The sequence below is a fragment of the Lichenostomus cassidix genome, chromosome 3 (assembly GCF_008360975.1).
Source record: "Lichenostomus cassidix isolate B80296 chromosome 3, HeHo_3.0, whole genome shotgun sequence".
Taxonomy (NCBI): Eukaryota; Metazoa; Chordata; class Aves; order Passeriformes; family Meliphagidae; genus Lichenostomus; species Lichenostomus cassidix.
The window spans coordinates 7,787,947-7,798,844 of record NC_139483.1 but is presented as its reverse complement, the minus strand read 5'-3'; the positions used below and the strand labels follow the sequence as shown (position 1 = coordinate 7,798,844).

At 44.9% G+C, this 10,898-nt stretch overlaps 1 protein-coding gene across 1 annotated transcript; it reads right to left on the bottom strand.

Moving 5' to 3' along the window:
- Positions 1-3,285: 3,285 nt before the first annotated feature.
- On the bottom strand, positions 3,286-10,460 carry PROKR1 (prokineticin receptor 1). The gene is made up of 3 exons (XM_085054273.1): positions 10,302-10,460; positions 8,145-8,805; positions 3,286-5,524 (listed from the first exon to the last, which is right to left on the bottom strand). The coding sequence occupies exons 2-3, from the start codon at positions 8,660-8,662 to the stop codon at positions 4,828-4,830; spliced, it is 1,215 nt and encodes a 404-aa protein (XP_084910399.1). The 5' UTR covers positions 8,663-8,805; positions 10,302-10,460; the 3' UTR covers positions 3,286-4,827.
- Between the last annotated feature and the right edge of the window lie 438 nt (positions 10,461-10,898).

The window sequence follows — 10,898 nt, the reverse complement described above, 5'->3', positions numbered from 1 at the left end:
AAACCCTGGAGGAGCCAGTTCTCTGCCGTGCCCCAGGAGTCCTTCAATGTTCTGCCTGACAGAAGGTCTTCCCCATGCCACCCCTCAGGAGCCTCTTTCCTTTGTCAACCCTCAGGAGACCTTCATGGTGCAGCCCTAGAGTTCTTCACAGTGCCACCTCTCAGGAGCTCTTCTCCTCATGGACCTTCAGGATCCCTTTGCCATGAGGCCCAGCTCTTTTGGAATCTTATATTGAATTATCTTGGATTCCTTCACCATGCCACTGCCCAGCTCTTATTGGAGTTGCTCATCGCAGCCTCACAGAGGAGTCCTTCACTGCGTATTGCTTACTGACTCTTCCAGTTTCCTGCTCACCTGGTACTTTTTGGAGTGTGTCACCACATGGCCCTGGAGGAGTTCTTCACACCTGTTTGATGTCTTTTGGAGTGCTTTCCCATTTGGCTTTTTCAGAAGCTTCTACCTATTTTTGGGATGTTTCACCCTGTGGCCTTTTTCTTGATTTCTATAGTGCCTGGTATATATTGGAGCACTTTACAGAGCCATTCTGGAGCAGTGCTTCACTCCTGGCTCTTTCAGAGTGCTATGCACCCAGATTCTGTTGCTTTGCCTCAGCCTGCTTCCTGTGATTGGTTTATATGTGTTACCTTCCACTTTTTTTTTCTGTAATCAGTAGGTAGAGGAGTTTGCATGGAGTGTTGATGTTCTTTTTTAGCTCAGGGCTGCCTTTTTCCAGGAAATGTTACCATCTTAGTGTTCTCTTCCATCACTTAGTCTTGATTGTGGGGAAGGTGACTTTATGCTTTGAGCAACTTTGTGCTCAGTGATGTTTCTTAGTATCCATGATTATTTGGTGGGTTTTTTTTTGGTGGATTTGTTCCACATTCTTTTGTTCTGGCTGGTGTTATGAAGGTCACTTTTGAAGCTGCAGGAATCAGTGGTTTTGAGGAGCAGTTGAGGGAGCTAGGGGTGTTTAGCCTGGAGAAGATGGAGCTCAGGAGTGACCTTATCATTCTCTACAACCAGAAAGGAGTTTGTAGCCAAGTGGGGTTGGTCTCTTCTCCCAGGGAACAGGACAAGAGGACAGTCTTGAGCTGTGCCAGGGGAGGTTCAGGTTGGACATTAGGAGCAATTTCCTTCACAGGAAGGGTGTTTTGACACTGGACACTACAAGCATTGTGTAAGTGCCTGGGTGCCACGCTGCCAAAAGCTGAAGCATCTATTGCTGCTTGTTGGAGTCATGGGAATCCTGGGAATACCTGCATGATGCCATTCCCAAGGTGTTTGGTGCAAACTGATGGAGTTTTTGGTGATGCTGTGCTGCAGAGGCAGCAGCTGGAGGGTGCTGTTGCCACAGGAAAGGCTCAAAGAAGGGGTACAGTAAAGTCTGAGCTCCTGAGTGGTCTGTCAGTCTTCTGGGAAATTTTCTGTGCTGGCTGCTTTGATGTATGCTGGCCTGGGATCATGCAGGTCATCCTGCTTTGGTAGAGGGAAAATTACTTTAATGACACAGCCTTTGCTTTCTCAATGCCTGTTGCTGAAAATCACTGCTTTTTCTTCTCTTAATACTGTCTTATCTGTTTGGAGTAACCATTTTAGCATCCAGGTACACCTGGGTTCATGTTTTTCAGTGTGAAGAATCAGAGACTGGATTTTACCCTCAAGTTATCCCTGGAGAAGCTGCTGTAGAAAGAAATGAGCCTCTGGTTTTGGAGCTGTGCAACAGGAGGCCAGGTGAGCAGTCATCTGGTGTGGTAGTACCACAGTTTTGCATTTGGCGGTAAAAATTGGAGCTAGCCACAGCTGAGACCTGGTGGCATCTGGCTGATCCACTGCATGGTTATCTAAACAATGCCAAAGGCTCTCAGCAAGATGCCTCACTCCCACCACTCCTCATCCATGACACATCCCACAGCTCCTGCACATTGGAGCCCTTGTTGCAGCTGCTCCCCTAGAGCTAAAAGTGGGCAGCTGGTGGCCATGGAAGTCTTGCTGCAGTTTTTCCTGCTTCCCAGTAGGCAGGAGTTGTGCTGGAAAGGCTTGCTTCTCCTCTGAGACAGGTGCTGCCTTCTTCCCAGCTTTTGCTTGTCATTCTCTGTTGACACATGGCTCTTGCAAGCACAGCTCCAGGTAGGTGCAGTCCATACTCAATTCCCTCTCTAATGTTGTCCTTCAGTAAGTTGTGTGGGTATAAAAAAGCCTTTTAAAGAGCTCTTCCCTGCATGGCTCACCTAAGCCTAGGGAATGTGGGATCTGGTTCTCTCCCTTGGACCATGCCCTGCCTGTTCCTCCCTGCCTGAGGGAGCCACTGGATCATGGCCTGTTCCCTCTGCCTGCACACTTGGGCAGTTTTCACAGTAGTTTTTAAGTGATTTTTGCACCCCATGCAAGGCCCCAGATCCCTTCTTGCTGGAGCTCAGTTTGGGAGCAAATACAGACTTCTCCTGCCCTATCCAGAGCAAAACTGCTTTGCTACTGGGAACACCTCAAAATGTCAAAAATACAGCAATCCCAAAACCCAAACCCTTAGTAGGGGCTGTGGAGGATGCTACTTTGATACCCTTGGCAGGCACGGGGATGAGAATGATGGTCAGGCTAGACCAGAAGAGCTCTCTTGGAGCTCTCAGATCGATTTCCAGAGTTTTAAAACAATTCTTTCCCCCAGTTTTTATTCAGTACTGTATTTCTTGGTGGAGGTTGAAGGTTTTTATTAATTCAGCCTGAGATGGATTTCCTTGGTGTGGAAATTGTCAGTTGTTTGATTTTGTTGCACCAAAACCATGTTGGTAAAACAGGTGGAAGGAGTATCAGCACACTCTAATTACAGGTAGTATTGCTAGCTGATCCCCAACAACTAGGGCAGGTTTCAGGAGATAAGTATGGGAGCATAGTTTCAGAAGGAACCATGAGATTTCAGGTGAGATTACAAGATAAGCCTTTTTATGCTGAAATACTTCAACTCTCTGGTCCTTTAAATTTCTGTGCCTGTCAGGAAAACAAATGAATTTAGTACTTACTCCTGTTCAAAACTGTCATTTTGAAGGATGATTTCAGTAATTGTTTTCCTAACAGCAAATGATTAAATACTCTCCAACATATATGTAAGAGCAGCTAATGATGAGAGGTTTTGAGCACTTTAATGGATTTGAATATCCTTTTGCCCTTAAATTTAATTGGTCAATTTTTCTTCAGCAGGAATGGGATCATTCACATTACTCAGCTGGGTAAGAAAGTGATGGGTAAGGGAAAAAGATTTAAAAAATCAGAATGCTGATACTGAGGCCATGTTTACTGTTTTATTGGCAGGATTTGCTGCTCACTTTAAATTCACAAACAGGCAAGTTATTTACCAAAGCCATTTACTCCAAAAGTAGGCACAACCACATACTTAAAAACAGGAAGCATTTGGGATTACAATAAAAAAAAATTGATTTCCATACACAGAAGTCTGTGATATCTTATGTGTAGTTGGAATGAATAGGTATTACTGTCACTGTCACCTGCTTTGTCACGATTATGAGTTAAGAAATACCCAAACTGGGCTGCACTAAATCAGAACAGCAAAAGAAGCACTGGGAGAAAAAATGCAGAATTCATCTAGAGTTGTTGCCTCATGTCTGAGCAGATAATAAACTACTCAACCAGAGGCTGGCTTGCTGAAACCTAAGCCTGTCCTGCTCCAAGAAAGATGGGTCATCTCAGGATCTCCTTGGTATTTTGGCTTCACTTGTCCTTTATCATGAAGTACACACAGACTTGGTAAGATGTCTGGTTGGATTTTTCCCACTATCATGCTGTAGTTTTATATGGATCCCACTGACAAGCAAGCTAAAACACGTGAAATTTTATCTGAACATAAGAAAACACTTTTTCACTGTGTGAGAGGTGTTGAACACTGACACTGGTGGTCCAGGGAGACTGTCAGCATTCCCTGGAGTTAAAGCCCAGCTGGACATAATCCTGGGCAATGTGTGCAGAGGGGTGAGCTAGACAATGTGGAGATGTGATTCCCAGCCTCTACATTTGTGATTGATTCTGTGATGAGCTCAGCATCTCAAGGCAGCTGAAGCTTGCCATAGTGTACCTGGAGGTGAGGGAAGAGGTCCCTTCCAGATGTGTCTGTGCCATTTCCAGAAACATAACAGACAGAGTAACACTCTCCAGAAAACTAAAGAGTGGAGTATTGATAAAGCATTCTTAAACAAGGTGTCACAGGAAGAGACTTGAGGTTTTCACTAGACTGTGAAGCAGATTTTAGCTTTCAGAGCATGTGCCTTTTATAAGAGCATGCTGCACATTGGACAATAGAAAGCTGGTGGTCTGTAGGCTTCAAGAAGCTTCATCATGAGGGGTAAACTGAGGGATTAAAGGACAGGAAGCAAAATGGGCTTTTTTGCCATCCTTTCCCTTCTGAGCAGAAAGAACAGGACACCAAACAGCTTAAAGGTGCAAGTCATAAGCTCAAAGGGGTTAAGAGGTTTCTCTTAAGAAACAAAGATGCATCACTGCTAGGATCAGCACTCAACTTTTCCACAGTTGTAATATACTCTAATGCATTCATAGACTTCTTTGTTCCTCTTAAACAACTCTAAAATGAGTGTCTACATCCCAAATTTACAGATGTGTGAGCTGAAGCACAGCATCAGTCCAAGTCAGGGGATTATCCAGCAGTCCAGTGAGAAGAGTTCCAGTGGGAATGCAAAGCAGCGTGCTTCTTGAGGGATCTCACCAATGGTGGGTATTCACACAGACAAGGGAGAAGCTTCTGAGAAGGTATCATTTCCTCTTTACCCCCTCTCCAAAACAGGTGAGATTAGAACTGCAGAAAATTTATTTTAGTTTTATGCTGTCTACTTCCTCTGTGACTGGCACTGCGCTTGTTCTCAGGTCCAAATCTGTGCTAGATTTGCTTCCCTTATACGTTGACCTCCATCTGAGCAATATGATCCTCTTGAAGTACTTCATGGTGTTGTTTTTCACAGTTACAAAACACATAGTGTTTATCATGCTGTTACTCATGGCAATGCACTCAACTATGTAAAAGGCAGTAAGATAATGCTTCTCTTTCACAAAGACAGTGGGGAAGAAGTCCCGGACAATGGTGAAGCCATAGAAAGGTGCCCAGCAGAGAACATAGGCAGTCAGGATGCACATCAGTACCATAACAGTTTTCCTCCTGCACCGAAGCCTCTTTCTGATTTGTTCCGTCTGAAATCCTGGGACGGTTTTAAACCAAAGTTCCCGAGAGATCCTGGCATAGCACAAGGTCATGGTAATCACAGGTGCTACAAATTCTATGCCAAAGATGAAGAGGAAGTATGATTTATAGTATATCTGCTGGTCAACTGGCCAAATTTGGCCACAGAAAATTTTCTCCTGGTTTTTCACTATAAATAACACCGTTTCAGTAGCAAAGTATGCAGATGGAATAGCTACAAGTAGGGAGACGATCCAGACCAAGGCAATGAGGAAGGTTGCTGTTTGATAATTCATGCGTGGTTTCAGTGGGTGAACAATGGCCAGATACCTAGAACAGAAAAATACATTCAAAATGAACTCTGAAAACACTGTTACAACACACTTCAAAATACAAGCAAACAGAATTGGGCAGGAGGAAATTGCTGTCATTCCTGAGGGGAGAGCCTGAACATATTCATCTGTAAGAACATACCCATCTGTAAGAACATTTCTTGAAGTAGCAGCCTGGAGCTGAGTTACAATGTTGTATCACAGCTTTTCCTTTTGAACAGGAGCAAGAGTTTGAAAAATGCAGTATTACGCAGCCAGTCAGGTGCAGGGAAGAAAAGACAAACATGTAGAAGCAGGAAAATGTTTTCCTTAGGCAGAGAGCTACTTAAATAGCTCTTTTTATGAAGATGTCACAATACCTTACAATGTTTTTCTTATTTCTGTGGTTATTCCATGGGGTGCTAAGAGCTGAAGGCTAATGTATGGTTACAAGTGAACATGATTTTTAGCCATTAACAAAATGTGTATCTATTTTATAGATACACACTCTAGAGGAGTGTATATCTATTTTCTGCCCATGCAAATCTTTTTTGTGTGTGTTCTGAAGGTGACTATTGCTTATTAATCTTAAATATACAGTATGAAGTAATATGGCAAAGCAGAAAACTCCAGTTAGGTATTTACACTGCTTATGACTGTAAAGCTGCAAGGTTGGGGTATTCCTGCTAGGAGAAGGTTTTTATCAGAGGTCCCAATACAAGTGTATTTAACCCAAAGGAGTGTTTTAAAAAGTGCAATTTCTCATTCCTTTGGCATCTACTCTATCTGGATATATTTAATACACAGAATAGCATCCATAGGATATCCTCATTCTAAAGTAAAATGGAAAGTCAGCAGCACTTTTCATCAGCCAGATCTTGGAAGCAGATGAATTGTTCATGGCTCTTAAGAGTGCACAGTAAATGACAGGAGACAGCAGAATTAGTCAGCCTCATTTTGGAGCTGATAGGTGAACATTTTTAGATCAGGTCCCGGGGAAGCACTTTGTGGCACAATGTATGTATATGTATTCATAAAGATTCATATCTGCTCAGCAGAACATTTGGCTGGATGGGATCAATCTGTTCAAGAGAGCCAGGAGGGAGCTTTTGTGGATTTCCTGATTGTCATTGCCTACCACACCTGGGCTGTTACTGCTGGTCCTGCAGCTCGTGGGCTGAATTCAGAGGAAACTGCCCTGGAAGATGTGCTCCAAAAGTGCACATGAAACACACCAAGTGCCCATGGGTGTTTGGTGCAGGGCACCCAGCTAAATATTTGCAGTGTGGACATTGGACCCTTATCGCATGCTCTTGCTCTTCAGGTGTTGTATCTTTTTCTAGTGTAGGTGTGGCCTTAAAAGTGTGAAATTCCTATTTTTTCATGTGAATAGAGATGAAGGAAGAGAGCCCTCCCTAAAGCAAATCTTTAGTGGGACAGACTAATCCTCTTTACACAGCTGATTCCTTTTAAAAGATCTAAACACGGGAAGACTTTTGTCAGGAGCCTGTTCTTTTTAGAGACAGAAGTCAACAACCCGCAAGACATTATCAGCATGGAATAGGTGATTGTTAAACAATGAAGTTTCTCTGTTTACCAAGTCAAAAGCTTGCAAAAAAACAAAAAAAAAAAGAGAAAAGAAAAGCAGTGTAACCAAAACAGTGTGTTCTTACAACAAGCTTCAGTGATTAATCTTTTCCAGGGTTGTTTTTAAAGATGTGTGGGAAGATATGCTATAAATCTGATTTCTTAGCTGACATAAGGGCATCATGACCCATGTTACTTCATCAACCTGGGATGCACTAACAGAGCTTTCCAAGAAAGTCTTGTAGAAGTTGAAAAAGTGATAGAAAATGGTAGTGCATATGTGGTAGTGTTTAGAAGCTTTACCCTAAGTCCTTAGCTACTGTTGGAAGGACATTCTGTTAGATGCTTGTTAAGGATTTGTTTTGTGGGAGCTGATTTTCCCCTTGCCCACATTAGGCAAAACATCTCTGAACTTCTCCCGAGTAATTTCACAAACTTCTGTTGATATCATGAACAGCTGAATCAGCCACACACATATCTGTATCCGTACAGCCATCAGCAGGGTTAACTGCTCCTGAGTTGTCTTTTGGGTCAGGGACTGAAAACTGTGCGATGCTAGACTAAAGTTTGAAATGTGACATGACAGAAACTGGGGGAAAGAAGGGGAAGGAGGGGTGGGAATCATGTGTGTATATTCAGAGGGTCTACAGAGATGTGTACAGTGTTTGTACATGAAAGGCTTGTGGTGATAGCCTTTCTGTAAAGAGTTTAATGAGCAGATCTCTGGCTTTCTGTGAGTCAGCCATGTCAGACTTACAGCAGCATGAGGCTGATCCTCAGTGCCTGGGTGTGTCAGAGTCCATGGTGCACAAGGCTTAAAGAGGAGTCATGAGAAGGAATTCAATTAAATTATACTGTTAAAATTCCTGGAGTAAGGGCAAGCAGTCTCTCAGGACTGCAGCACAAATGGAAAAAGTTTTTTCACTGAAAGAGCAGTCAGGCACCGAAACAAGCTGCCCAGGGAATTACCAGTTCACAAAAAGTGTGGATGTGGCACTTAGAAGCTCAGAAGCTGTGGCCACATCTTTGTGCTGTCGTAGCATCCCACTTACCTGTCCACAGCTATAGCCAGGAGAGCATTGGTGGAGACGTAGAGGGAGACAGTCCTTAGGTAGTTGACGGAGGCACAGAGGACGTGGCCGTGCTCCCAGGACAGCTGCCGCACCACGTAGTAGTCCATCTCGAAGGGGCAGCACACGATGGCCACGATGAAGTCCGAGATGGCCAGGTTGGCGATCAGCAGGTTGGTGAGGTTCCGCAGCTTCTTGTAGCGGGCGAGAGCAGCGATGAAGACGAAGTTGCCGACACCGCAGACCAGCATGATGCCAACCAGGGCGACCCCGATCACAATCTTGGCCGCAAAGAAGGTGCGGGTCTTGGTCATGTCGCCGTCGCTGTCCAGCGGCAGGTCGTAGTCGCTGTACGTGAAATTGAAAGGGAAGGAGAAGTTCTGCAAAGAGCTGAGATCCCGATCGTGGAGGTTGTAGATGGCGGCAAAGTTGAGGCGGGTGGTGGCGTTTAGGTTGTGTTCAGCATGCTCCGTGGCCATGTCTGTCTGCTTTTGGCACATGCAGCTTGGCTGGCCCTCGGTGTTGTGTTGGAATAGCCCAGGGTGGCGGGAGAGAGATCTCACCCAGAGCTTCCTTCTGAGCTGGGAGTCACCTTGTCTTTGTCCCCAGAAGGTTACAGAGCAACAGCCTCACTTACCTCCCTCTGTGGGAACAAAAAGAGGGAAGTTTTTCCTGAAAGTAAACAACAGCAAAAATACTGATCTTGAAGCAAAGCAATAGCCACCTTAGTGCCCCTCAGCTCTGCTGCTGCATGCACACGGGAGGAGGAAATACCCTGTGAAGGGATGCTTCTGCTCTCACAAAATAAATGCCTCAAGTTGCTTCATACACTGGTTGTTACAGCAGCAGGTTTATTTACCAACTATGAAATTTTCAGCAGGCGGTGAAATGACAATATAGGAGGAATGTAAAATCTAGTTTAAACCTCCACCAGTTTGCAAGCTCATGATGCTGTCATCCTTGTGCAAGGTAAAAGACACTAAAATGACAACTCACTCTGCTGTAAAGCATCTGATGGGCCTTTTGGACAAAGTTTATGCTTTATTCTGGTTGTCTCAGAGTGGTGTGGTAGAGGAGAATGACAAGAGAACGGATGTCCTTGCTTCTAAATACATTTCTTAATGAAGTAGGAGTTGTGAAGACCCAAGAAATACTGAAGCCAGCACTTCCCTTTTAGCAGCCATTAACTGAGTACAGGACAAAATTTTCTGCCAGCATAATCCATTCTCACTCCTGTCAAACAGGTGAAGCTCTGCCAATTTGCAGAGACAAGAATTGTGTCCTGTGAGCCAGCTTGTAGGGCTTCACTGTGAGGGCAAATCTGCCATTCACAGGGAGAGTGTTTCCACAGACAGGCTCTTGAGGTGAAAAGGAAAATCTTCCATAAGCAAGACAGAGTGCCTCGAATTTTTGATGCTAGGGAGGAGCAGGCTCCCCTCTTTGTACTGCCAGTTGTACCAAATATTTAAAAATTATTAATTTTTTCCCTCACAGTGGGGGAAAATAATCACGTCTACTCCCTAATTTTGCCTCTCTGTATCCAAATGCTGAGAGCCTCTTCTTGCATCTTCCCATGGTCCATCTAGGAATCCTCACAGCAGATTCCTGGCTGTCAGGACAGTCTCACCTTATCCCAGCAGAGGATCGGGAAACATTACTACTCTTTCTGCCCTCAGACAGTAAGTTGTCAGTGTGTCAAATGCTATTGAACAATAGCAGTCATGGCTACAAAGGATAATCTGCGGAGTGGAGCTGTCGCTCCCTTTTTTCCCTGGAACCACCCTCAGACCCTGATGTACCGACACTGAAATATCTGAGAGAAACTCTCTCTTACAACTTCGGTCACCACGTTGTTTTTCAAACTGAGTGTTGCAGAAAAGAATAACTGAAAGACAAAGCCTGAAATGAAAGAGTTCTGACAAGGGACTGCTTTAGGAGACTTCCCCAGAGCTGCCTGGAAAGGTAAATACTCATTTAAGAGGAGTGCCAAATAAACACTTGGATGCAAAATCTGCTATCCAAAGCAACGGGCAGTATCTGTTTCAGACAGATTTCACTGATAAATACCAAGAGATCTATAAAATAAATACAGACAACACACCCATCACAAACTGACAGAACACTATCAGCAAAGTGTACCTGCAGTTGCTCTCATCTTCTTGGAGGTGCCAGCGAAGAGCCGCCAGGTTTGTCCTTCGCACTGCTGCTGTTACCGGAGCGGAGACAGGATTTCTGCAAGCAGCCCGAGGACTCTGCTGAGCGCTCATTTCTGTCCCGCTCAGGTTTGCCCTGCGCTCAGGGGAGGATGGCTCTGCTGTCTGTGTCTGCGTCTGGAGCTTTTGCTCAGTGGGAGGCACCTTGAAGCTGTCCGTGCATTGCTGATTTTAAAGAGGCAGCGCGATCTGGAGACAATAGAGCACGGCCCGTTTGGGGTTCCTCTGCCTTAAACCCCCCGAATGCATGAAATTGGCGGCGTGGGTTTGTTAGCAAGTCTGAGCAGAGAGCATATAAACCACAGTCTGCCCTTGCTCTTTGGGGTTTGCCTGCTGGGCAGCAGCTGCCTGCACCTGATCTGACACAGAGGCAAAATACAAACCACCCTCTGGAAAGGAGGGGGAGGAAGGAGGGTGATGTGCTTTCCCAGGGATCTTTCTCTGTGGGTCTCTCTCTGGCTATTGTCTTTGGGACTGCAGCTGCAGTAGCTCCAGCAGAAGGAGGGTCACACGGTGAATAGCC

Bases quoted from the DNA above. Each gene is read 5' to 3' on its own strand.
- PROKR1 (XM_085054273.1), bottom strand. From the start codon at position 8,662: ATGTGCCAAAAGCAGACAGACATGGCCACGGAGCATGCTGAACACAAC. The intron at 5,525-8,144 runs GTAAGTGGGATG...TTTCTGTTCTAG, and splicing joins CTGGCTATAGCTGTGGACAG to GTATCTGGCCATTGTTCACC.